The 27,986-nt window shown below is 38.2% G+C and overlaps 2 protein-coding genes across 2 annotated transcripts in view; one reads left to right on the top strand and one right to left on the bottom strand.

The window, feature by feature from the left end:
* The window catches only part of fbxo11a (F-box protein 11a), a 64,158-nt gene extending 36,535 nt beyond the window's left edge, over positions 1-27,623 (top strand). Inside the window, exons 3-22 of the mRNA XM_079843591.1 lie at positions 286-367; positions 463-607; positions 6,249-6,378; positions 6,749-6,832; positions 7,028-7,160; positions 7,655-7,761; positions 10,206-10,317; positions 11,838-11,944; positions 12,038-12,175; positions 13,106-13,323; positions 13,407-13,587; positions 17,675-17,797; positions 18,012-18,097; positions 20,099-20,175; positions 20,276-20,419; positions 22,571-22,681; positions 23,750-23,857; positions 23,939-24,047; positions 24,133-24,231; positions 26,364-27,623. Of these exons, the coding sequence (XP_079699717.1) occupies positions 286-367; positions 463-607; positions 6,249-6,378; positions 6,749-6,832; positions 7,028-7,160; positions 7,655-7,761; positions 10,206-10,317; positions 11,838-11,944; positions 12,038-12,175; positions 13,106-13,323; positions 13,407-13,587; positions 17,675-17,797; positions 18,012-18,097; positions 20,099-20,175; positions 20,276-20,419; positions 22,571-22,681; positions 23,750-23,857; positions 23,939-24,047; positions 24,133-24,231; positions 26,364-26,493 (2,424 nt within the window). The 3' untranslated portion in view covers positions 26,494-27,623. The remainder of the gene's footprint in view (positions 1-285; positions 368-462; positions 608-6,248; positions 6,379-6,748; positions 6,833-7,027; positions 7,161-7,654; positions 7,762-10,205; positions 10,318-11,837; positions 11,945-12,037; positions 12,176-13,105; positions 13,324-13,406; positions 13,588-17,674; positions 17,798-18,011; positions 18,098-20,098; positions 20,176-20,275; positions 20,420-22,570; positions 22,682-23,749; positions 23,858-23,938; positions 24,048-24,132; positions 24,232-26,363) is intronic.
* msh6 (mutS homolog 6 (E. coli)) overlaps positions 27,543-27,986 on the bottom strand; it is a 35,846-nt gene continuing 35,402 nt past the window's right edge. The window contains exon 10 of the mRNA XM_079843590.1: positions 27,543-27,794. Coding sequence (XP_079699716.1) covers positions 27,713-27,794 — 82 coding nt within the window. The 3' untranslated portion in view covers positions 27,543-27,712. The remainder of the gene's footprint in view (positions 27,795-27,986) is intronic.

The raw sequence follows: 27,986 nt of genomic DNA, 5'->3' as shown, positions 1-27,986 counted from the left end.
TTTATTTTTAATAAAAGCTCCCTGTGGAATGTTTTAATTTTTGCGCTTTAATATTCACAGACATTAGTCCATATTGCGATTTAGATTAATTGAACAACCCTACTTTTAAAGAATTAATCCAAAATTTGCCAAATTCCATGTCATTACACATACTTCTGATTCAATTTATAAGACTGGATTCTGCTATATTGGCCAAATCATAGATTCCTGCATGAATGAAATAAAAGCAGTTCAGCATGATATGTTTTGCTGTAACTAACAGGTGAAAACTCTTCTTGTTCAAAGGGTGCTTCCACATCAACAACAGAAAACTTTGGCCATCGGGCAAAACGTGCCAGAGTGTCGGGAAAATCACAAGATTTGCCTGGTAATGGACTCTAGACTTGATGTTGCCTGCAGTTGAAATGGAGTGATATCAGCTTTAGATGACTTTTCATTAACGCTGGTTCTCTTCCGCCCCAGTCACCCCAGCCGAGCAGTACCTGCAGGTGAAGCTTCCGGACGAGGTGGTCCTAAAAATCTTCTCCTATCTGTTGGAGCAGGACCTGTGCCGAGCGGCTTGTGTGTGTAAACGATTTAGTGAACTAGCCAACGACCCCATCCTCTGGTAAGTTAGATGTTTGGTTTTCTCAATCATCAAAACAGCATTTTATAGCCAAAAAAGATTAAAAATGTTTAATGCAAGATATATAAATGCACTCATTTTCGTCAATCAGAATTAATCCAATCCGATTTCAGATTCTGAAAGTTCGGTTTATATGAAAGTTCCAGTGGGATTTATTCATATTCATTTACATGTATTCCAAATAAAACTTCCAGAACCAAAGAAAACCACAGTTCATAGGACACGAGACATAAAATAAACATAAGCACATTTGAATAATGTGAATAACTTATGTAAATATGTGCATCATGGCACTTTTTTTTTTGCATCTGATTGAGAAAATAGTCACATTCAAGCATTTGCATACTTTATTTCCCCCCCTGTTGATCAGATTACTTCAGGTCTACACAACCCCTTTCAGTTCGATCGATTTGTGGTGTTTACATGAAGGCTTTTCTGTCCGATTTAGCCATTAATGCAATTATAAATGGATTATTTGGGTGAAATTTCATCAAAAATATAAAAGAGTTCAGCATGAATGTGTTTTGTATGTGCTGTAACTAACAGGTCTTCTAGTTCAAAGGGTGCTTCCACATCAACAACAAAACTTTGGGCATCGGGCAAAAATGTGCCAAATTTTGTCAATCGGAATGAATCCATTTTCAGATTGTGATATTTCTGTTTATATGAACCCTAAACGTTCCAGTGCAATTCACATATTCATTTACATGTGCATTACATGTATTCCAAATAAAACTTCCAGAACTGAAGAAAGCCACAGTTCATAAGACATTAGGTTTGTCCGACTCAGAACGCAGATTTTGGTGCCACTTAAATTCAAACGTACTTTCGTGCTTTGGCTGACACGAGACAGAGACACACACACACTCAGCATTCATCACACATCGCAACTATTCAGTGTTTTCAAACACATCATGTTTATTTTAGGTTCCAGACATTTAAATGCACATACGTACTAGCAAAGCATACACACTTATGTCTAAGGAAGCGGCAATAACAATCCTTTCAGACAGTTATAATTTCTTATTTATATAGGATACACATTATATAGTTTACTCTATTCTTCTCCCACTTCACCGGTCACTTACTTTCATGTATTTCATGAGACGAGGATGAATTTATGTGATGTAAATCCGACATATCCGATTCTCTGAGGCGCAAGCTAACATGGCGGCGCCCATCGCGCATTATAGATCAACTAACATGATCATTATAAAGGGTTTTAAATGACAAAACACATTCACTTACACATTTGAAAATCAGAATATCAGATAGTTCATGACATGGTTAACAAGTTTGTGAATATTTTGAATAAAAAAGAAAAAACTAAATAAAAGCGATACATCTGTCATACAGCACTATCGCGGCTGCTGTGTGTGACGTGAGAAGCATGATGCGTCGCCATGGAAACAATAAGGCGATACGTTCTAAAAATATTTAGCCAGAGAATATGGTCATATTTCTTCAAAATAAAGCTGAACCTTGAGGCTGGTTTGTAGCAGACCAAGAATAGAGACGACTGCTCTTACCAGTACTGTAACTGTTATTTAGTGTTAAATTAGGCCTGTTGTAGTTGGGTTTGGTGGCTTAGGTTTTACGGTGAATTTGTTAGGTAAATTGTGTTTTGTATCTATTTATATTTATATATTTACGTGTGCTTTAAAGGGTTAGTTCACCCAAAAATGAAAATTCTGTCATTAATTACTCACCCTCATGTCGTTCTACACCCGTCAGACCTTCGTTCATATTCAGAACACAAATGAAGATATTTTAGTTGAAAGCTGATGGCTGAGAAAGGCTTCAGATAGTCCTCCATTGGCATTCAGTACATTTACACTCCCAAGACCCATAAAAGGCACTTAAAATGTCATTACAAAGTCCATCTCACCACAGTGGCTCTACAATAATTTTACGATGCGACGACAATAGTTTTTGTGCGCAAAAAAAAAATCAAAATAACACCTTTATCAAACTTGTTATTGTCTTCCGTGTGTGCCTCCACGACGCATGCGCGAGAATATGACGTAGCGCCAGCGTTCGGGAATCCATGAAATGCACACTTTAGCCCCATTTTGAGCACTACGCCGAGACCTAAAGCACGATCAATGTAGAATTCAACAGCTGAGATACGCACGTCTTCCTCTGCTGGTAAACAAATCGCTTCTGGGTCATGTGTCCGAGCGCCGGATCTGCGTCATATTCTCGCGCATGCGTCGTGGAGGCATACACGGAAGACAAGAACAAGTTGGATAAAGGTGTTATTTAGATTTTTGCGCACAAAAACTATTGTCGTCGCATCGTAAAATTATTGTAGAGCCACTGTGGTGAGATGGACTTTGTAACGACATTTTAAGTGCCTTTCATGGGTCTTGGGAGTGTAAATGTACTGAATGCCAATGGAGGCCTATCTGAAGCCTTTCTCAGCCATCAGCTTTCAACTAAAATATCTTCATTTGTGTTCTGAAGATGAACGGAGGTCTTACGGGTGTCAAACGACATGAGGGTAAGTAATTAATGACAGAATTTTCATTTTTGGGTGAACTAACCCTTTAAACCAGGGCTTAAAAACGGAAAAAAATATCAATCGGTTCACTCCGAGCAGAATCGATATTTTAGCGTTTCCGTTTTTGCGTTCCACATTACTGTTCCGAAAACGGTTTGATTTGAAAAAATACCGGTTAATAACGTTATTTTAATTTAGCCTATACTTTAAACAAATATGTATAAATAAAGACTTTCACTCAAAAATAAGATAACACATGATACTTACACTTGAACATTTATTTCATAACATTGTTAAAACCACAACAGAAATACCTGCATTAATTACAAAGCATTAACAGCTGGAAACATTTTAATGGACCGTTAGACAATCGAAAGTGGCCCTCTTATGCCTAATTCTTTTCAGAAGAGTGATAACATTCTTTGTACATAACTTTTTTTTCCAACACGACTTTAAAATTACATGAATAAAAAATAAATAAACTGGATAATTGCTCTTTTAATTCACCGTCAACTGCTAATTTCAAAGCAAACACTGCATCACATAATCAAATTCAGTCGGCTAATAAAGCTCGATCATTTAATGCAATATAACATTGTAAAACTACAACAAAATTTATACCATTTAATACGAAGCATCAACAGTCCATATCGAAAACAATGACCTGCCCTGTATTGGCTACCTGAAAGACTAGAAAAATGTGCGATATTGCTAGTACTTGGACAGGCTTAACGGAATCCATAAACTAGCCTAAATCAGTCTATTTGATCTTAAAGTCTGTACTACTTTTTTAAACGTAGGAAAAGAATGTCCTCCAATACCTGCGCATTCATTGAAGACCTCATTGGGGAAAGAATGTACTTGAGGCATGAAAATGCGCGCTCTACAATGACTTGCGTTACTGGTAGATTCATAGATGACTGACGGATTCACGCTTGATCCGTCAATGTCACATGCTGTACTACTTAATTCATGATTGGTCATTGCCAAATTACAATATTAAAGAGAACGATAAAATAACGTTATTAACCGGTTAATGGTCATTTCAAATAAATGTTTCTGTTCAGAACGATTAAAATTGATTTTTTTTCGTTTTTGTTCCTGTTAAAGAGCACCTATCATGGAATTTTGAAATTTACCTTTCATGTAGTGTGTAACATAGATCTAAGTGAACAAAAACATCCTGTGATAGCTTGAAATATGACAGTGCACCGTATATATAGTTATTTTCTTTCAAAAGTAAGAGTCGACTCGGAGTCATTTTTAAGAATCGTTAGAAGACCGAAGCTTTTTCTCTGACTAGATGACGTCAACTTGTCAAGTTATTTGAATACGATACGCCCACTTATTGCGCTCCAAGACGCCAGTGAAAACTAGAAAACATCATGGCGACGAGACGCTGTGTTCTGAAGTGCGACTCAAAAGCAAACTTCTTTCATCTGCCCAAGGATGAGCATTTGAAGACTAAGTGGCTTGAAGACAAACCATACATCGTCGCGATTGTGTGTTTATTAGTCGTCAAATGTATGTTTCGCGATCTCAGGAAGCTTTTATTATGGACTTCTATTATGGCACATGGTTCTTCTTCGTCTGTCTGTACCATACATGGACTACATGTGCACAGAGCGCCCTCCGGCTGCCAGGATGAATTGAAAACAACACATAAGAGACTCAATCGCTCATGATTAGGATACATCTGCCCATTTTGAGGAAGTATTGAATAAAAAATACTCCTCTGTTTAGAAATTTGACACAGACATATGAGAATCTATCAATATGTCTCCTCATCTGCACACTTTTGAACTAAAAGCCCTGAGGGATGTTGATTTGTCGCGAGTCTTCGTGAGGAGAATAGAGGAGTTTTTTTATGAATGAGATCAGCTGAGGCTCATATTACAATCAAACAGTACCGACGCGGTTTTCATATTCATAACTCCTGACACATATTAACAAATTACTGTCACTATAAGACTTTGATGGGCGTTCCGTTTCCGAAAATATCTGCACAGACTAAACCAATCACAACTGACTGGGTCATCGGACCAATCACCGCAGATTAGCGTCACGTAAAGGCGGGGTTTTGAAAAGTGAATCACTAAAGGAATCATTTGAGAATCGCTGTCAAAACAGGTAAAAATAAATGCATATTATAAGAAAACTAAAGTCTTTTTTGTCATTGCATGCATGCAAAACTGTTGTTGGGGACTTCTAAAACAATATTTGGAACATTTTAAATGCCATGATAGGTGCTCTTTAAAATTTCATTCGTTTCCGGTTTTCGTTCCTTGAACTGGTTTAGAGCCCTGCTTTAAACTTTTAATAAATTGTTCAATTTAAAGGATTAAAAAAATGCAATCAATAAAAAGCCATTCTTTAATGTCATCCACTGTTGTTTTGTGGCTTTTTCTTTTCTTTTGTTTTTTTTAAGTATCGGTTCAGGCACCGTTTAGGCACCAGTACCGTTTTAAAAGTATCGGTTTGGCACTGGTATCATTAAAAACCCAAACGATACCCAACCCTACAAGACATGAGACATAAATAAACATAAGCACATTCGAAAAATGTAATACACACGTAAATATGTGCATCACGAGACAGCGCATGTGCGCAAGTTTTTTTTTTTTGCATGCGATTGAGAAAATGGTCGCATTCAAGCTTTTACATGCTTCATTTCCCCCCTGTTGATCAGATTACTTCATTATTTCTGATCGAAATGTCATTTGTGTTGAGCTCAGTCAGATCGATTTGAGGTGTTTACATGAAGGTTTTTCAGTCCGATCAATCCAATTATTAATGGATTATTCTTGATTGAAATGTCATTGACAAAAAAAAGTTATGAAAAAAGCCTTGATTTACTTTCCATTTTCCCTGATATCCACCAATACAACAATACAGTAGTAATTCTCTACTTCAACAATTTAATAAATGCCTCATGGAAACTTCTTCGAAAAGATTTGAGTGATTACTCGAATGAATCACCGTTTTGAACCATTTGATTGAATCAGCCTTTTTGAACTGATTCATGGAAAGAATCAATTTTAGAAGCTCTTGAAGTTTTTTCTAAGAGTGTAGTGTTTTTGTAAGGGTCATTGATCTTGATTCTTCTCATCTGGTCTGCAGGAAGAGACTCTACATGGAGGTTTTCGAGTACACGCGTCCCATGATGCACCCCGAGTCTGGGAAATTCTACCAGATCAACCCAGAGGAGTATGAACAGCCCAACCCCTGGAAGGAGAGCTTTCAGCAACTGGTACTATTCCCCTGATTCATTTATGTGATTTGGACTCATCATTTAGCATTTCGAAACCCTTTCCATGCTCTCTCTGACCTTTTACAATTAAACAGGCTATTTTTGTAATTCTCATTTGACTGCAAGTGCTCGCTCTGAGGCTGTTAAATATTGTGTATTTAATAGCCTCAGAGCAAGCACAACACCACAAATCTGTGAATGAGTGATTTAGTCTTTTCCCCCTGAACCCAAAAGCGGACAGATGGTGTCGTAATGTGATAATTAGGGAGATCTTGATGTGTCAGTAATCATTAGTTTCATCTCTGAGCTTTATGAGAGCATATTACTGAAGAAACACAGACTGACGGATCCCTGACCTTTGTGTTTGCAGTATAAAGGTGCTCATGTGAAGCCGGGCTTCGCAGAACATTTCTACAGTAACCCGGCCAGATACAAGGGACGGGAAAACATGCTGGTAAGTTCCGGACCATCTGTAGATGGATTATATGGTTTGTTTATTCATTATATGGATGTTGTCATACCTTGTAAACACCCCTGAACTGTGGTAAAATCACAGTGACAAATAATTGCTTCAAATGTGGCTCAATCTTTATTTTGTAATGTTGAGTCGGAATGATTTTTGCAATTTTGCTTTTAACTCTTTCCTCAGTATTACGACACCATTGAAGACGCTCTGGGAGGGGTTCAGGAAGCCCACTTTGACGGTTTGATATTTGTCCACTCTGGGATCTACACAGATGAATGGATCTACATTGAGTCGCCCATCACGATGATCGGCGCTGGTATGAGAATATATGTGTGATTATTTAAGAACATTTGGTGGTCAGTAAGATTTCTTAATGTTTCTGAAAGAAGTCTCATGCTCACCAAGGCTGCATTTATTTAATCAAAAATACTGAAAAAACAGCAATATTATGAAATATTATTGCAATTTATAATAACCGTTTTCTACTTGAATATATTTTCAAATGTAATTTATTTCAGTGATGCAAAGCTGAATTTTCAGCATCATTACGCCAGTCTTCAGTGTCATATTAGCGATAATCAGAACCGATTTTTCAGGATTCTTTCATAAATACAAAGTTAAAAAGAACATTATTTATTTGAAATGGGAATATTTTGTAACATTTATAAATGTCTACCACTTTCCAATTGAATGCATCCTTGCTGAATGAAAGTGTTAATTTACTAAAAAATTATTGACCCAAAATCTTTGAATGGTATTGAGATTTTCTTCTGTATAACCTAAATTTTAATCGTGCATGTGCTTTTGCAGCTCCAGGGAAAGTAGCAGATAAAGTCATCATCGAGAACACTAGAGATTCAACGTTTGTGTTCATGGAGGGGTCAGAGGATGCGTATGTAGGATATATGACAATAAAGGTGAGTTTCTTCATATTAGGATGGTTAAGGACTATCTCGGCTAAATATGAAAGTCCTGTAATCATTTACACACCCTCATGTCGTTCCAATCCTGTATGTTCTTCATGCACGGGAAAACAAAAAGACTGTGTTGTAAGACTGTGATATTAAAATACCAAATTCATCAAATATCACCTTATTGATGTTGCATACTTTGTACAGGCAAGCAAATGAACACAGAATATTAATGCAACACGAGGTTTCTCATTAAGTGTTTTTCCCATCGAAAACAATTATAAAGAAAATGCGTTGCGTTCATATTCTACTCGCCTGTATATAGTATGCATCATCAAAAAAGTGTAAACTGAGTTTAATATTTTAATATCACTGTTATCGTACAATAAAGGGTTACTTCAGTGATTTATCATTAAGCTTTGTATCAGTAGAAACCAGATAGTATAATAAAATTATGGTACGTTCCCCCCTCATGTCCCCCTGAGACGAGAGAATTATGCATTTTATTTCTGGAAAAAATCCTCAGATGACGCAAATCTAGTCATTTTGCGTCATCTGAGGATTTTTTGGCCAGAGGCTAGAGACTACAGGAGCTAGTTCCACATGTTATCAACCCGCCCATAGGGGTGGGATCTCACTCACAGAATGTAAATGCTCACGGCTGTTCGGATCGGGCATTAATAACGGAGCGGTGCAGAGCAAAGTGAGTGTTTCAACTTTTCAATGAATTCCTATGAAAGTTAAGCTTCCATATGCGATCTGAAAACGCATCAGACTGGACACGCGTCATGAATGACTGCCACGCTTACCTCAGCTCTGCTCAGCTCTTCTCGTGATGCATGAAATCTGACTCCTGCTGCGCTTGTCCCGGGATTATCGTTCGGCTCACTCACACTTTATTGAAAAGACGCATTCAGTTTTTAACTGTAGTGTTTATTCTCTAACTGAACGAAATTATTGTATTACTATGAAAAACAAAATGACGGTGGGGACAGTGCCGCGGGGTGGGCAGGAGATGTAACCAGTAGCCGTGGCTTTGGGACTGGCCTTGTTGGTCGGCAAAGCAAGTGCATTCTGGGAGTTGTTGTCTTTCATCCACATGAGACAAATACGTTTTCTGTTTTTTCTCAGTCTAGAAGGCACCAAATTCAAAAATAATTTCACATTTCTACCACATAAATGACCCAGTTTAAATACATATAGATACATATACATTAAATACATAAATATCTTCCCAGTGCTGAAGTATCCCTTTAAGGCACTTTAAGGGTGGGTTGCACTAATGCAGATTCCTTAGCCTGGTGTCAGTTCATCCCTTTAATTCTAACAGTCTTTCTACGTGGTTAAAGGGTTAGTTCACCCAAAAATGAAAATTATGTCATTAATTACTTGCCCTCATGTCGTTCGACACCCGTAAGACCTCCGTTCATCTTCGGAACACAAATTAAGATATTCTAGTTGAAATCCGATGGCTCAGAAAGGCCTCCATTGGCACAATGGCACGGTTCACTCTCAAGACCCTTAAAAGGTACTAAAGACGTCGTTACAAAGTCCATCTCACTACAGTGGTTCTACAATAACTTTATAAAGTGACGAGAATAGTTTTTGTGCGCAAAAAACCCCTAAATAACGACTTATATCATGATGACCGATGAATCAGTGAGTCGATTCAGCGGTTTGAATCGCCAAAGTCACGTGATTTCCGCAGTTTGGCGGTTTGACACGCGATCCGAATCATGATACGACTCACTGATTCATAACGCTTTGAAGCTTCATGATGCATTATTTTGAAACCGTCATCACTATATAAGTCGTTATTTAGGGTTTTTTTGCGCACAAAAACTATTCTCGTCACTCCATAAGGTTATTGTAGAACCACTGTAGTGAGATGGACTTTGTAACGATGTCTTTAGTACCTTTTATGGGTCTTGAGAGTGAACCGTGCATTGTGCCAATGGAGGCCTTTCAGAGCCATCAGATTTCAACTAAAATATCTTCATTTGTGTTCCGAAGATGAACGGAGGTCTTACGGGTGTCGAACGACATGAGGGTAAGTAATTAATGACAGAATTTTCATTTTTGGGTGAACTAACCCTTTAATCTGTGTTTAAAATTAAGTGGTGCAACACAACTCAATTTAAAGTAAAACCCATATCAGCAAATCCTTGATTAGTGATAAACTCTGCTTAATTTAATCCTTATTGGTGCAACTCACCTATAAGTGTTTTTCACGTTAAGTGTTTTAAAAACGTCCCGCTGTTTTTAGCGATTGATATACTCTGCAGCAGGTGCTGTATATGGATCACAAGTGCCCAAAACTTGCATCTTGTTCACAAATTTAAAAAAAATTGACAGGCTTGTGCTGCAGTTCTATGGCTGTTTTGCCCTCCAGGGCTCCGCCACAGTCACGTGACTGAAAACTATTAATATAATGTGTGTGTCTGTTGCAGTTCAATCCTGATGACAAATCAGCTCAACATCACAACGCTCATCACTGCCTGGAGATCACCGTCAACTGCAGCCCCATCATTGACCACTGCATCATCCGCAGTACCTGCACAGGTGACCACAGCTGACTACTTTCTTCCAAATTAATTGGTTTTCCCTCCATTTATATGATTTTTTCTAATGTCATAGGACGCTGTACCCTGTACATAAGTTCAATGAAACGCTTACTTGGGAGCTTCTCGCATAGCAAGAAAACATAGTGTGCAAAAAGTTAATTTTACATAGACAATAGACTTAAACTACATAAATGCAGAACGCAAGAAACGTGCTTAAAGTGTATATAGTGCTGTATGCACATGAATGCATAATTTATGTATATAATATACACATACTCAATTTATCCAGAATCGTGCAGCTCAAGTAGTGTCACGATTCTGAGTAGAAACCTAAACAAAAAGTATGTAATTTACAAGGAGTTCTGACAAAATGTCAATTAATGAAAAAATATTTAGTTTTATTTTTTTAATCGGTTCAGTGAATGATTCAATGACTTATGGTGCATTTACACGGGGTGTCGGCGTAAACACTTCGCATTTACTTCGAATAGGTGAAGTCGTGTATTGCCGAACTGAATTGTGGGTTCCGTTGCGTTCCTTGCGTTTTTTGCGGCAGAAGTTGAAAAATGTCCCACTTTTGAAGCGTCAACGCAGGCGTCAACCAATCAGATCGCCTATGCAAATACCCTAGCATAGACGCTAGCCAGTTGCGTTCATGCAACACCAGAAGAGTAATGTGATTGGCTGTTGTCGCTATGACGGTCGTGTCAGCACCAAGCTTCAAACACGCCCTCCGTTAAGCGTTGACGCCAATGCCCTGTGTGAATGCAGCGTCACTCAAAGACTCAAGTTGTTTCTTTATTGGATTAATCAGTGTTTTTAACACATCTCTTGAATGAATGATTCAATGCCAAATACAACATTTTCACTTGTCGCCACCTACTGGTGTAACAATGTTATTGATTCGATTTAAAGCGTCAATTTACTTTCAAAGCATTAATTTACTCTATTTTGATCTCTACTGTAGACATCAGTGTTTATATCTGTAAACGTTTATGTCTGTATTTCTGTGATATGAATATTTGTAAGAGAAATAACGTTGAAAAGTCTGTTTGTGAGGCTGTTTCATACCTGTACATGACAGCTTCTCTCTCTGGCTCAGTGGCAGCGCAAACACAGATCTGAATGTTCGCTGTGATCGTACTTGTCAAAGGTTTTAATATACATATACAAATCCATGCTGTCTAGGTGGGTGTTTGAATCGAGATCCCGATCTTTTAACGATTAATCATGCAGCTCTACATACTACTACTATTACTACTAATAATATATTGCATGTTTGTAATATATTCACTCAATAGTGAATGTCCAGAAGTCAAGCATCATCATTACTATGGCTCATAATTGTGGTTCGAGTTTTTTGCGTTCCACTGCACTGCTTATTAATTGCTTTTCCTGAGTAAACGTGCATATGCACCTCAAATCTTGTGCATTTAGAGATTTTGAATTGCATTTGTATTTCTGAAACCCCTTCTGTCGAGTGTCTGATGCTGACGGTGGTGTGTTATCTGTGTGCAGTGGGCTCTGCAGTGTGTGTGAGTGGCCAGGGAGCTTCACCCACTATCAAACACTGTAACATCAGTGACTGTGAGAATGTAGGGCTCTATATCACGGACCACGCGCAGGTAATATGAAACTCTGTCCTGAATATACCGTCAGATTGGTCCTCTGTAGCAGATGAATCACTCCATCGCTTTCTCTCTCTGTTTGCTCTGCAGGGCATTTACGAAGACAACGAGATCTCCAATAATGCTCTAGCAGGGATCTGGGTGAAAAACCACGGCAATCCCATCATCAGACGGAACCACATCCATCACGGCAGAGATGTCGGGGTGTTCACGTTTGACCACGGCATGGTAAAAACCCTTTGTGTCTGTGGTGTTGTTGTTGTTTTTCTCTTAATCATCCACAGACTGATATTAAACATAAAGTCATGAGGGATATTCAGAATTAAACAGTTAGCAAACAATTTTAGTATTATTTATATACTATTATATTATTTATTTTTTAGTTTACTTGCTGTTAGTATTTTTATATATATATATATATATAAAACATTTATTTATTTAGCATTTATTTATTTAGCATTTATTTATTTATTTAGCATTTATTTATTTATTTAGCATTTATTTATTTATTTAGCATTCATTTATTTATTTAGCATTCATTTATTTTTTATTTCTGTTTTAGTAATGTTGGTACTTAAAATTATTTAATTTCAGTTTGTTTCCTAGGTAACATTTCTTATTTTTGTTGATCTAATATTTATAAATATTTTTTTTTTCAGCTCCATTTTCAATTAAATTATTTTTATACTATTGTAGTATTATTCATATTTTGAATTGGCTTTTATTATTTTATATTTTCAGTTTTCATTTAAATTCTAGTTTCAGTTTGTGTTATTTCTATTTAGCTTACATTTATTTGTTTTAGTTTTAGTACTTCAACTTGTTTTATTTAAGTTTAAAAAAATGAAGTTCTAATATTTTATGTATTTTTTTTTGGTTTTATTTTCAATGAACGAAAACAATTTTTAATAGTTGTGGTTAATTATTGTTATATGATTAGTTAATAACAACACTGGAATGGGATACTAACATAATGGATATGATCATAAAATGATCCTAGTTTTGTAGTTTACAGAAAACTTATACTTGTACTTATACGTATACTTGCACAGCATATTGCATTTCAAGTGAGAGTAGCATGTGATTGTGAACATGGCAAAAACACTGCTGCAGCTCAGTTGAAGTGTGTTTTTCGTGACTCTCTGGCTCCCTCTGCAGGGCTACTTTGAAAGCTGCAACATCCACAGGAACCGGATAGCAGGTTTCGAGGTGAAGGCGTATGCTAACCCTACAGTAGTGCGCTGCGAGATCCATCACGGACAGACGGGCGGCATCTATGTGCACGAGAAGGGCCGGGGCCAGTTCATCGAGAACAAGATCTATGCAAACAACTTTGCGGGTGTGTGGATTACCTCAAACAGCGACCCCACGATCAGGTGAGCGAGTGGTTTCTGAAGTCTAATCATATCCGGGCATACTGTTCTTGCAAAACGATAACCTCTCTTCCGACCAATCGCAGGGGTAATGCCATATTTAATGGCAACCAGGGTGGTGTTTACATATTCGGCGACGGCCGAGGTCTCATCGAAGGGAACGACATCTATGGCAATGCTTTAGCTGGAATCCAGATCCGGACCAACAGCTGCCCGATCGTCCGGCACAACAAGATCCACGACGGACAGCATGGAGGCATCTATGTGGTGAGTGCACAGATGAAAACATCTACCAGACATGTTCATGGTTCACTGATGTTGGTTGATGGTCATATGACATGCAAGTAAACAAAATAGCTCATCTTTTTTAGTAAATGGAGTACACGATGCAAAAAGTGCTACTGGGGTATAAAGCCTGTATCTCAGTGCTCTTTGGATGTGGGACAGTTCAACCTGTTTTATTTATTCATGGCTATAACATTTTCAAAGCGTCACATTTTTACAATTTCAGTACCGACTTGGTATCGCGGTCGGTACTTTTGACAACACTAATATATATATAATATTTCTTAAACATAATATATTATTAGAGACAATATTTTGGGGAAAAAAACAATTATAGCATCAAAAAGCTATTAATCGCATCCATAATAGAAGTTTTTGTTTACATAATGTGTGTGTACTGTGTATAATTATTGTGTGCATATATAAATACACACTCATGCATGTGTTGTACAGTATTTAAGAAATTTGTATATTTATATATAAAATATATATACACTACATAGTTACATATAAATATTTATTAATACATAATAATTATACACAGTACACACACACACACACACACACACACACACACACACACACACACACACACACACACACACACACACACACACACACACACACACACACACACACACACACACACACACACACACACACACACACACACACACACACACACACATATTATGTAAACAAAAACTTTTATTTTGTTATTTTGGATGCAATTAATTTATTTGACAGCACTAGCAATATTTTATATATATATATATTGAATATATATAAAAAATGATAATATACTATATCTCTTTACATAAATACTATTTTCTACTTAAAACTATCATTTCGTTATTTTTACTAACCCGAATAATGACTTGTCCGCTAGGTTGCACGTGAGGGGGAAAAAATAGGTTCCTTCCACGTCGCCATTTTCGCAGGGGATTATAAACGTTTCTTCCTTTCGTTTGCTTATAATTAAGTCTATTATAACTATTCACATCCTTTACTGTGGGAAAGTATAAAGAACACTGTAGGACGAATACCTTTTTACTTCAAATTTTATTTAACACCGTTTGTTCTTGTTATTAAACTTGGTAATGCGCGTCAAGTTTTGTTTATTTGAATAGCGCATTTCACACACACACACACATACACATACACACACATACACACACACATACACACACACACACACACACACACACACACACACACACACACACACACAGACACACACACACACACACACACACACACAAACACACGCCGGTGATTTTAGTTTTGTTTTCTCTGGCAGTGAATAATCAAACATTGCCTAAATGTCTTGACCTTGTGGAAGATAAAATTCGCTCTTTAGAACTTTTACAACAAGTGTTGCTTTGCAGCAGGAGAACACATGAAGATGAAGATATTCGAGAAGGTTTCTATCCAGCTTGTGTTCCAAAGCGCAGAGCGGTATATGACGCATCTTTGCGGGGAAATAGTAATGATCAAATATTTTTCTAACTAATATTTAATTTTCTTATATTCTTGAGGTAACCATTATTTACTGAAAATCGTTTAAATGTAAGGCTGTGTTGTTTCACTGACGGAAGTGCTTAAATAAACAAGCATGCTTATGGATGTTTCAGCCTCAAATGATTTCAAAATGTAGGCTATATATATATATATATGGCATAGATTACAGTATTTAACCCTCAGAGCCCGACGGCATCGCCCACGACGTCACACGGCACCTCCGATAAATATCTATATTATTTCATGAAACTTTTATCGATTTTCTTACCGTTTTTTCCAGCAGAAAGCTAACGAGCTAGCCATCACGGGGGTGTCTTTGGTGTCTTTGTAGCCTTTACAGAAGGTTTTCTATCCAGCCTGGAACATGTGCATCTTTTTGGAGTTGTTCAGCAATAAATCAAAACGCTTACATCCAAGATATATCCACTTGATGTCCATAATTTATACATTTTCTGTCATTTTTGCCGCTAGCGCGATGTTAGCTGCCATTTTGGATGAGGGTTTGACCAATGACAGGCTGATCCGTCATCCACGTTGGTGTGCGTCATTACGCATAAACCACAGCTCTGTTATTGTGGAGAGAGAGACGCACGGCTAGTGTTGAGGAGAGAGAGAGAGAGAGATGCGCTGCAGTTTTTAGTAGTTTTGTGGAGAAAGTTTGAGGAAAAAGTTTGAGGAGAAGTTCCTGATAGGAACTGTTTTGAGGCTTGGCACCAGTAAATATCCAAAATCCAAAGAGGCCAAAAGCGCCTGGACTTTTTTTGGAAAAATGTAAATAGTTTTGGTTCTGTATAAGTTATCATGTTTATTCCTGAGTTCCAGGACTCCAAAGACTTGAACAAACTGTTTTCCAGAGGAAATATGCTTAGCTTTTATTTATTTGTGTGTGTTTTCAATAAATATTTGAGTGATTCAATTTCCGTTTTATGTTTTCATTTGTATTTATAGTCCCATAACTTATTTTATATTCAGGTGACATCAATGCAACACAAATATACTGACAGAGCAACTTGTCTTGAAAAAAAAGAGGTGTGTCAATTGTCTGTGCACAACAGGGTTGATGTTTTACAAGCTTTTTTAGTACATAACACCAGGCGGAAAATTAATTGTAAAAATACCCTTAGGTCTTAAAGGGTTAAAATAGCATATGCATTAGTTACATTCTCAGTTTAATTTACAGAGCAATCCCTGCTAAGTGTTTAGTTTAACTAATACTATAGAAGAGGATTAGTGTGTGTCGCACTCACAACACACTCGTAACGGGGGCGTGGCATCACGATGGACGATGATTTCACCCGTCGGGGTGATAAAAGTATAAAGTATTCATTTTTATTTTGCCTCATTTGTTTTATTTTAATGTTACATTAGATTTAACAGCATGAAACTGAAGTTGCGCTAGTCTTTTCTTTTCTATAGTGACGTATATCTCAGTGAACCGGCTTTTCGAACAAGAACAAATGTAGGGCGGGGCTTGGTTTTCAATTGATTGGATGGTTGTGGTTTGCTATTGGTGGATCTCATGTGAGTGACAGGTAGCCCCGCCCTCATCATCAGAGAAGAGATGGAAGAGAGAGGGGAAGTTATTCTGATTCAAGATTACAAGGGCATACGGAAAAAAAAATGGTGTACACGGATAAATAATTCATAGTAAATAATGCAGTATCCTATAAAAAAAATAGGAATTGTCAATTTTGATTTCATGGTGACTTTAATTAGTAGCTTTTTATTTACATTTACATTTATGCATTTAGCAGACGCTTTTATCCAAAGCGACTTACAACTTGGGGGTACAATAAGCGATTGGTCGTGAAGAGTCGAGTGAGCGCAACAAGTGCCTGAAATACTTGGTCCGTGTACATTTCTCAGTGTAGCACAGGTTAGAGTAGGGCAGGAAAGAGGAGGAAAAGAGGAAAGGAATGTTTTTTTTTTTTTTTTTTAGGAGGTTAAGTGCTCACGGAAGAGATGAGTTTTTAGTTGACTTTTGAATGTTGTCAATGAATCGGCATTTCGGATGGCGGTGGGCAGATCGTTCCACCAGCTGGGAACATTGAATGAAAATGTTCTGGAGAGGGATTTTTTGCCTCTCTGTGATGGTACCACAAGCCTTCGCTCCTTAGCTGAACGAAGGCTTCTGGTGGGGGTGTGACGACGTAGAATCGAGTCAAAGTATGCAGGAGCTGAGCGCGTGGTGGCTCTGTAGGCAAGCGTCAGCGACTTAAACTTGATGCGAGCAGCGAGTGGTAGCCAGTGCAGAGAGATGAAGAGTGGTGTGACGTGGGTCCTTTTGGGCTCGCTGAAGACCAGACGTGCCGCTGCATTCTGGATCATTCGAAGTGTTTGGATCGCAAAAGAGGGGAGTCCAGCCAGAAGCGCATTGCAGTAGTCAAGTCTATCAACTCTGCAGTTTATCAACTCACGAACCCCTGTTTTAGTCATAACTAGGTTGGTCACCAAACCACCGGTGTAGACTCATCGTCCCTGATTTCTCATCTCTCTCTCTCTCTCTCTCTCTCTCTCTCTCTCTCTCTCTCTCTCTCTTGTTTGGCAGCATGAGAAGGGTCAGGGAGTGATCGAGGAGAACGAGGTGTACAGCAACACACTGGCCGGTGTGTGGGTGACCACGGGCAGCACACCTGTGCTCCGCAGAAACCGGATACACAGTGGGAAACAGGTGCGTACTCTGCCGTCCCCTGTATTGATCTGCAGTCAATCTGTGTGACCTGCTTCCAAATGGTCTCGTGCAAAGATTACCATTTGGCATTTCATGGCTCAAAAGATCAAACATGGCATAAGCATGACCGGTGGCATTTGGGACGGACTAGTTCTCAAGATAGCAGTCTCTTGATCTTCTGGCAGCGATGCATTAAATGTGTTTTTGTCCGCAGGTGGGCGTTTATTTCTATGATAACGGTCACGGTGTGCTAGAAGACAACGACATCTATAACCACATGTACTCTGGAGTTCAGATCAGGTGAGTGGCATCATTGTATCACAATTTCAGGTTTATGAGACTTTCAGCACCGTCATGCAGGGCTGAGAGATACTTGAATTTTATTTCAGTTATGAATTTCATTTTTAGTTATGATTTTGGCTTTCAACTAATATGATAATTGAGACGCAATGATTATTGTGCCAAATTACATTTCGCAATGATGCTCTAAAACCGAGTTTTCCGTGATGAAAGGGTGGGAAACATGGGCGCATTTATTCCTCCTGCATCCTGTACCAGGCCTGTGTGTCTCATTTGCTCTGATTCTGTTGCGGTTGTCAAAAGTGGAAACATTAAATAAAATGTTTCTTGCACTTTTTAAATTTTTCCAACACTGGTGGCACTTTATTTTTGCCTGTTTGTGTTTCTGAATGATATTGCTAATGATATTTTACCAGTGCAATTTGAAGCACAGAAGAGAGCAGTGTTCAATATTAGAGACATTTAGTTAAGTAGACACTATTCATGTGAATAAACATAAAATGTGTTATGAGATTTCTGATTTTCTGATCCGGGGGGGTTTGCGTTCATTGACTGTTGTTATTTATCTCCGTTCAGCAGGAAAAAGCACTTTAGTTGCTAGTAATGTTGAAATGAATGTATTTTCAGAGCAGATTTAGAGATAAAGGCTGCGTTCACACTGCAGGGCTTAATGCTCAATTCCGATTTTTTGAAAAAATGCAATTTTTTTGCAAGGCCGTTCACATTTCCAATTAAATGCGACCTTTTGTGATCTCCTGTGTGAACGTGAAATGACCCAGAAGTGACCCGCATGCGCAGAAGAGTACTCAACGGCCAACGACGTCACTTGTTGTTTACGGAAGTAGCCAAATATGGGTGTCAGCATTGGAGTTCGTTTAGCTTTATTAAAGTTATTTTCGCAACGGAGCCAGCACCATTACAACCTTCTCATGTTAAGAAGAAAATTAAAAAAGAGGAGGAGAGCAAGGTTTTTGGCCGTTTTGTGGAGCAGTGGTAGCAACGTCGGTACAGAGAAACGTGTGTGTGCGGAGTCGCAGCCAGGAGTGGTGGGATACTGATGTGAGTGGCTTTACTGATACCGAATTCGTCAGTAACTTCAGAATGACCAGATCCACCTTCAATTATGTTTGCGAGCGCCTTCAACTAACTTTGTCACGGGAAGAGACACGTCTGCGGCGGCCCATAACAGTGCAGAAACGCGTTGGAGTTGGAGTGTATTGGCTAGCGACAGGTGCGTACTTCTTCTTTTATTGGCGGTTAGCAACTATTTCTTGTGCATTACCGCCACCACTGGACTGGAGTAGGGAACGGGAGTTACAATGATGAAGTTTGTCGCGTATCAACGACGTGCGGGTCGGATACATGTGACCTGGCAGTTCAGACTGAAGACGCATTTCAAAAGATCGGATATGTATCGGATTTGGACCACATACCCAAGTGGCCTGGGTCGCATTTGAAAAGATCGGATCTGTGTCGTTCAGATTGTCATGAAAAGATCAGATACAGGTCGCATAAGGGCAAAAAAAATCGGAATTGGGTCGTTTCAGCCTGCAGTGTGAACGCAGCCTAAGACATTTTTAATTCATCATATTTTTGTCAGACGTGGTTACTGGTTGAATTGAGATATTTTGTACCAAAGCAACTTAAAGGACATAACAGAACAACAACAAAATTAGATCAATTTTGTGAAGGATTACCTATGTTTGCTTTAACAATATGAACAGACATGTTTTGTCCATATGAGAACATATTATATTTTGTTCAATTAAGAACAAATGCTATCTACACTAATTTTTTTAGTCTGGCAATAAACATAAATTATTGTTTTTAGGTATATAATTGTCCGGACCTTGGGTTCATTTACTGGACCTCAAGCAATTTTAGTTGAAGACCCCTGCTCTAAACTTTCAACATATTTTGATGTATTGAATAATGGTTTATAACATGACTTTTTAAGAAAGTATGACATAAAATAATGATTTTTTGTTTTTATTTTTGTAGAACTGGCAGCAATCCCAAAATTAGGAGGAATAAGATCTGGGGTGGACAAAATGGAGGAATTCTTGTTTACAATTCAGGTAATATTTCCGTCATTACCTTTTGATGTCTTGATTGATATAAAGGCTGATATTTGTATTTTGATCTGAAAAAATAAGCGTCCTCTGAATCTATTCTCAGGTTTAGGCTTTATTGAAGACAACGAGATCTTTGACAACGCCATGGCTGGGGTTTGGATTAAGACCGACAGCAACCCCACACTCCGCAGGAACAAGATCCACGACGGGAGGGACGGAGGAATCTGTATATTCAACGGAGGACGAGGTGACGGTCTTGTTCATTATGTCTCATTTAATCTCATACCCTCATAATGCTAATGCGGTCTCGTTGAGCAATGCAACACTGCACTACATTTCTCGTTATTTATCTAAATATATAAAACTATGCTCGTGAGAGAGAGACCCAGCGTGTGAGTGAGTGAATCAACGGTTTCAGTTTCAAAATATCTCAAAAAGGATAGATGAGAGTACTGGGTGTTTATTCGCTAGAATCACTCTCCGTACTGTGAACAGCCAAACAGGTACACTATATTGCCAAAAGATTTGGGACGCCTGCCTTTACATGCACATGACATCCCGTTCTTAATCCATAGGGTTTAAAACTGGGTTGGCCCACCCTTTGCAGCTATAACAGCTTCAACTCTTCTGGGAAGGATTTCCTCAAGGTTTTGGAGTGTGTTTATGAGAATTTTAGGCCATTCTTCTAGAAGCGCATTTGTGAGGTCAGACACTGATGTTGGATGAGAAGACCTGGCTCTCAGTCTCCGCTTTAATTCATCCCAAAGGTGTTCTATCGGGTTGAGGTCAGGACTCTGTGCAGGCCAGTCAAGTTCCTCCACACCAAACCGACGCTTATGGACCGACGCTTCGTCCACTGGTGCGCAGTCATATTGGAACAGGAAGGGGCCGTCCTCAAACTGTTCCCACAAAGTTGGGAGCATGAAATGTCTTGTTATGCTGAAGCATAAAGAGTTCCTTTCACTGGAACTAAGGGGCCAAGCCCAACACCTGGAAAAACAACCCCCATGCCATAATCCCCCCTCCACCAAACTTTACACTTAGCACAGTGCAGTCAGGCAAGTCCCGTTCTCCTGGGCAACCGCCAAACCCAGACTCCTCCATCGGATTGCCAGACAGAGAAGCGTGATTGGTCACTCCAGAGAACACGTCTCCACTCCTCTAGGGTCCAGTGGTGGCGCACTTTACCCCATGCTTTGCATTGCACTTGGTGATGTAAGGCTTGGATGAGCTGCTCTGCCATAGAAACCCATTCCATGAAGCTCTACGCACTGTTCTTGAGCTCATCTGAAGGACACAGGAGTTTGGAGCGCTGGAGCTCTTGACTCTGCAGAAAGTTGGCGACTTCTTTGACCCTCAGCATACGCTGACCCCGCTCTGTGATTTTATGTGGCCTACCACTTCATGGCTGAGTTGCTGTTGTTCCCAATTGCTTCCACTTTGTTATAATCCCACTAACAGTTGAGCATGGAATATTTAGTAGTGAGGAAATTTCACAAATGGACTTATTGCACAGGTGGCAACTGATCACGGTCCCACACTTGAGTTCTCTGAGCTCCTGAGAGCGGCCCATTCTCTCACAAATGTGTGTAGAAGCGTCTGCAGGCCTAGTGCTTGATTTATATGTGGCCATGAAGTGATTAAACACCTGAATTCAATGATTTGGAGGGGGTGTTTTTTGGCAATAAGTGTATGTCTGCCTCGTTTGCATGTGATCCGATCAACTAAAACACATCTTAATACCAGGTGTAACCTGGGCCAGAGGTGCCACTTGGTTATAGTCAGGTAAACAACACATTGCGGCGTTAAGTCTGTGGAAGTGCGTCTGGTTTGTGTCAGGCTCCAGTTCGCCTGGCTGAGAACAGACTGTGGCTCCAGAAAACATGAACCATTCTGGTAGAAAAAGGCTAACATGCCTCGTTCAGGTCAGTCCAAATCCAATTTTTGTGCATATCCGATTGGAATCTGATCAACGGCAAAAAACAGATCTATTTTGCGCTACATTCATATGTGGTTTGAAATTGCATTTCTGCAAACCCATTTCCGTCTGACCGTTCGAAACTGAGTTCTCGTGGTTTGTCACTTTCTCACGCCACGTAAACATGTCCGGCGTCGTTGTAGGAAACGGCTGAAAGTCGCTGCTGTTGAGCCAGTCGAGCAGAAAATGACACTCCCAATGGATACATTTTTTGAGACCAGCAGAGACGACAGCAAGGAATAAACATCCGCTCCTGTGTTTCTGCCACTGCCTCAGAAGACGCGAAGGTTACATATAGTCATCATGTAAATAAGACAACATCTGTATTGCAAAGCCCTTCACATCACTTTTGTTGATTTTAGCCTTCCGTCATTGCAGATTTGAGCACTTCAGCATTATGATGTTGAGTTTGTGTTGTAGGGCTGTTGGAAGAGAACGATATCTTCAGGAACGCCCAGGCGGGAGTCCTCATTAGCACTAACAGTCACCCTGTGCTGCGCAAGAACAGGATATTCGACGGATTCGCTGCTGGTAAAGCCATTTTTGTCACCCCCCCCCCTGTCTCTGTCTCCCATTCATGCATTTCCCATTTCTGTATTAGCAAATATGCACATTTCAAATGGGAAAAATTTACATAAGCGCTCTGTACATATTTTTTTTCAGAAAAGCTTTTCCTTTATATATATATATGCACACACACACGCATGCATGCACACACACACACACACACACACATACACACACACATACACACACACGTACATACAGAGACACACAGACACATATACATACATTCGTACACACACACACACACACACACACACGCGTACATAGATACACAGACACACACGTATACATACATACATACTCACACAGACAGATACATACATACATGCATACATACACATACATGCGCATGCATACACACATACATACACACACACACATGCATACATACACACATGCATGCATACACACATGCATGCATACACACATGCATACATACACACATGCATACATACACGCATACACACACATGCATGCATACACACACACATGCATACATACACACACATACATGCACGCACGCATGCATACATACACACGCATACATACAAACACGCATGCATCCATACATGCATACATGCACACATACATACACGCATACACACACACATACACACACACACACACATACATATGTATATGTAATGCACGCATAATATACGCATGTATACATAAAAATCATACACCGTACACACACACACACACACATAAATTATGTAAACACTTTGCATGCGATTTAATTGCTTGACAGCAGTAGAAATGTATATAATGCACTATTCTGTAAATGTCATAATTTTTTGTTTTTATCACTTGTTTTGTTAGGATTGTCAGCCCTGTTATTATGATTTTCTATAGTAAACTTTTTCTGGATATTTTCATAAATTGATTTTTATAGATTTGGCTTGAAATGACTTTAACAACACTATTAAAATCTTCAAGAAATGTATGACACTTTTCAAAACTGAAAATGATTTTTCATAGAAACGTGTAGATATTGTAATGCTAATAGTGGCTAACCTCTCTCTGTTGCAGGCATTGAGATCACAAATCACGCGACGGCAACATTAGAAGGCAATCAGATTTTCAACAACCGCTTCGGTGGCTTGTTTCTCGCATCTGGCGTCAACGTCACGATGAAAGGTAAACTCAAAACATGAAGAATTTGCTCAATGATCCAGTGAAGCTGAAACTAACTGCGTTCCCCTTTAATCCTCTCTCCAGACAACAAAATCATGAACAATCAGGACGCCATTGAGAAAGCGGTGAGCAGAGGTCAGTGCCTGTACAAGATTTCCAGTTACACCAGCTATCCAATGCACGATTTTTACAGGTAACGCTCCTCGGGAACCTCCATTTGAACTGTTTGCGTGGAACTTGAGCGGCTCTCTTTCTCACTGCTGTGTTTTTCCGTGCAGGTGTCACACCTGTAACACGACAGACCGCAACGCCATCTGTGTGAACTGCATCAAGAAATGCCATCAAGGGCACGACGTAGAATTTATTAGACATGATAGGTCAGTCATGCCCTCGAAATCTTACTACGAGCTTGCTTTACTAAAATATCATTTTCTCTTAAAGGAACACGCCACTATTTTTGAAAATAGGCTCATTTTCCGTCTCCCGTAGAGTTAAACAGTTGTTTTACCGTTTTTGAATCGATTCAGCCGATCTTCGGGTCTGGTGTTAGCACTTTTAGCATAGCTTAGCATAGATAATTGAATCTGATTAGACCGTTAGCATCTCGCTCAAAAATGACCAAATAGTTTCAATATTTTTCCTATTTAAAACTCGACTCTTCTGTAGTTACATCGTATACTAAGACAGACGGATTTTCTAGACCGATATGGCTAGGAGCTATACTCTCATTCCTAACTTTGAGCCGTCCCATGTGATATTGCACAGCGACTTTTCATTTTCCGATGATCTTAGTAAACGATGTAACTTCAGAAGAGTCAAGTTTTAAATTGGAAAAATATAGAAACTCTTTGGTCATTTTTGATAATCAGATTCAATGATCTATGCTAAGCTTTGCTAAAAGTGCTAACACCAGACCCGGAGATCGGCTGAATGGAGTCGAAAACGGTAAAACTCAACTGTTTAACTCTAGGGGAGATGGAAAATGAGCCTATTTTCAAAAATAGTGGAGTGTTCCTTTAAAAGAAAATAAAGCCTTTGGAAGTATACATCATGATGTCAGTGTTTGTTGTACTGTTAATCATTTATGCTGGGAAAAAAATCCAATAATGTCAATTTATTTTTACTGTTATAGATGGTTTTCATTATGATGACATTTGTAGAGATCATGTGCTGAAGTGCACAATTAAAAAAAAAAAAAAAAAGGCCATTAGATTATTTTATTATGTAATTAAATATGTATACAGGTGCTGGTCATATAATTAGAATATCATCAGAAAGTTGTAAAGTTGTATCATCAACAAAACTTGTATATTTATATTAATTTATTACACACGGACTGATATATTTCAAATGTTTATTCCTTTTAATAATTTTGATGATTATAATCATATTTATAAATTAATGTCATCAGTCATTCAAATTCTAAATAAATAAAAGGATAATTTATTAATTTTAATGAATTTATGGGATGTATGGTAAATAAGTAAATTATCCAATTATTTAATTTTAATTTATGTAATTATTTATAAATTATGAATTAATATAAATCTTTTAATTTATAAAGCGCATACAAAAACAACTTTGGGTTGACCAAATTGCTGAACATAAAATGACATTAAGAACATAGAAAACAAAATATAAATTGTTTATGTTTGGATATTTTACACACACACACACACACACACACACACACACACACACACACACACACACACACACACACACACACACACACACACACACACACACACACACACACACACACACACACCAATCTGCAATAATTTTACTTAAGATAGTTATGATAAGCCAAAAACTAGGTAAGTTAGCAACAAAATTATGTATATAAATTAGGGCTGTCAAAAGATTAATCGCATCCAAAATAAAAGTTTGTGTTTACATAATGTGTGTACTCTGTTAATTATTATTTTTAAATACACACACAAGCATGTATATATTTAAGAAAAAAATATTCTTTTTATATATAAAACATATATTTATATATATTATAGATTATATAAATGTATATACAGTATAAACATGCAAATATTTCTTAAATATATACATGAATGTATGTGTATTTATATATAAATAATAATTAACAGAGTACACACATATATTATGTAAACAAACTTTTATTTTGAATGCGATTAATCTTTTGACAGCCCTAATATAAATATAATTATCCTCCAAACATTTTTAAATAAAAGTATATGGTCCTACAGGCATTTTATTATAATTTATACAATTAAGAAACTATATATGAGACCACTTAACATCGATTTCTCTCAATTTATTCAAGAGCTGTATACATAACATTTTGTTGCTAACTTGCCTTGTTTTTGGCTTATCATAACTATCTTAAGTAAAATATTTGTCTTGTATGTATCATCATGACAGTGTACATTTATATGCAGATTAAAAAGATAACCAGACAAGATAATTGTATTCTATATCAATCTCTTTTATATCCACATCTTGTAGTAATTGAATGTGTTTGTCTCTGCAGGTTTTTCTGTGACTGCGGCGCAGGGACTTTGTCAAACCCTTGCACACTAGCCGGAGAGCCGACCCATGACACGGACACACTCTACGATTCAGCTCCTCCTATAGAGTCCAACACACTGCAGCACAACTGAAGCAGAGCCGCCCACCACAGACTCTGTGTGCTCAGTCCAGTGCAGATGAGATTACACGCTAGAAATAATTCAATTTTATATATAAAAAAAAAACTCTTTGAAAAAGAACGCATTGTGTAAACGTGGACAGAGAAAACATTTCTATTTAACAAATGCAAACGGTCAATCCTGTTTCTCCCGGCCGTTGTTTGCAAGCGGTTGCTCTCGGACTCAGGATTTATGGGACGACGGATGGCAAGCGCGTTTGAGCCGCACGGACCTAGAGCGTATAGACTCACAATGCTTCCCATGATGCACCTGTTCTCCAAGCAGCCGTCACCGCACTCTTGTATATGTACGGGGAAAAAAAATGACCCAGCACTTCAGTTTTGGTTTCGTTTAGTTTTTTTAAAGACTGAGTTATGGAGGTTTGATTTTAATGCTCTCTCATGTAGTTTTGTATTTTCAAGCAAAAATCTTAAATGTACTTGAATGTCTTTTTATTTTATTTTAAGTATATTAATTTTGGGGTTGTTTATACCTTAGATTGCTGTATTTGTTCTCATGTCGCAGGATGTATGTTCTTTCTGTGAAAGAGATTTGAGGATAAAAAAAAAAAGAAAAGAGAAAGAAACACTAAGTATTCTCCAGCAATGTTTTGATTTTAAAAGGAAAGTGTCCAAGTGAAAGATATAAAAGGTTTTTCACCAGGATGGTGGTATGGATTTGGCCCAAGTGATTTAAATAATTATCCCCGCCCCTTTATCCTGATTGGATGATCTCAGGATAGATTAAAAAAAGAAGAAAAACCCTTGCGAAAGCATGGCTTTCTCACGCCGTTTCACTCCGAATGCCGCGTGTGAGCCGAAGTGACATTGCTGGAGATTTTTAAGAGGCTTCTTGCTTATTTGAAGCTCTGATGAATATCTGTACAGTTTTTTTTGTGCTTTCCCCCCCTCCATCCAACTGTATTTGGTGACTGTGGGTTCTCATACAGCCTGAATTGTATGCATGTTCCATGACATCTAGACTTAATATATTGTGAAGTACTCAATAACCATTATGTAGCTGGTAGTAATTAATCAAAAGTTTAATTTCCTAGTCAAAGAGGAACGTGTTACATTTTTAAAAATAAACTTTATTAGATCATTTCAGTAGTGAGATGCTTGCTTGCTTTCTATGTGCTGAAAAATAACTAGAATTGTGAACAGAAACACTCAAAACGAAAGGTGTCCCGCCCTCACAGGCTGCCGGTCATCTGGAGCAGTGATGTGAACAGCTCGCGGTCAGCGCTGGGGTCTTCAGCAAATGAGCACAGTTTCCTGTCAAAACACACAACAATGTAAATAAAAGCAAATCTCCAACGCATACTCGCATTCAGAGGTTTGGAAAATGCATTCATACAGCTTTTATATTATCAAAATGCAATCATTTTATTAGGGATGAACATTTTTGCCGAAAACAGATCCGATAAATCCACATTTTTATATTTTTCAGAGCCACATTACAAAAAC

This window comes from Gobio gobio (assembly GCF_949357685.1).
Source record: "Gobio gobio genome assembly, chromosome: 18".
NCBI lineage: Eukaryota > Metazoa > Chordata > Actinopteri > Cypriniformes > Gobionidae > Gobio > Gobio gobio.
Note: the sequence above shows the minus strand (reverse complement) of the source record. Positions and strands in the feature narration are given on the sequence as shown.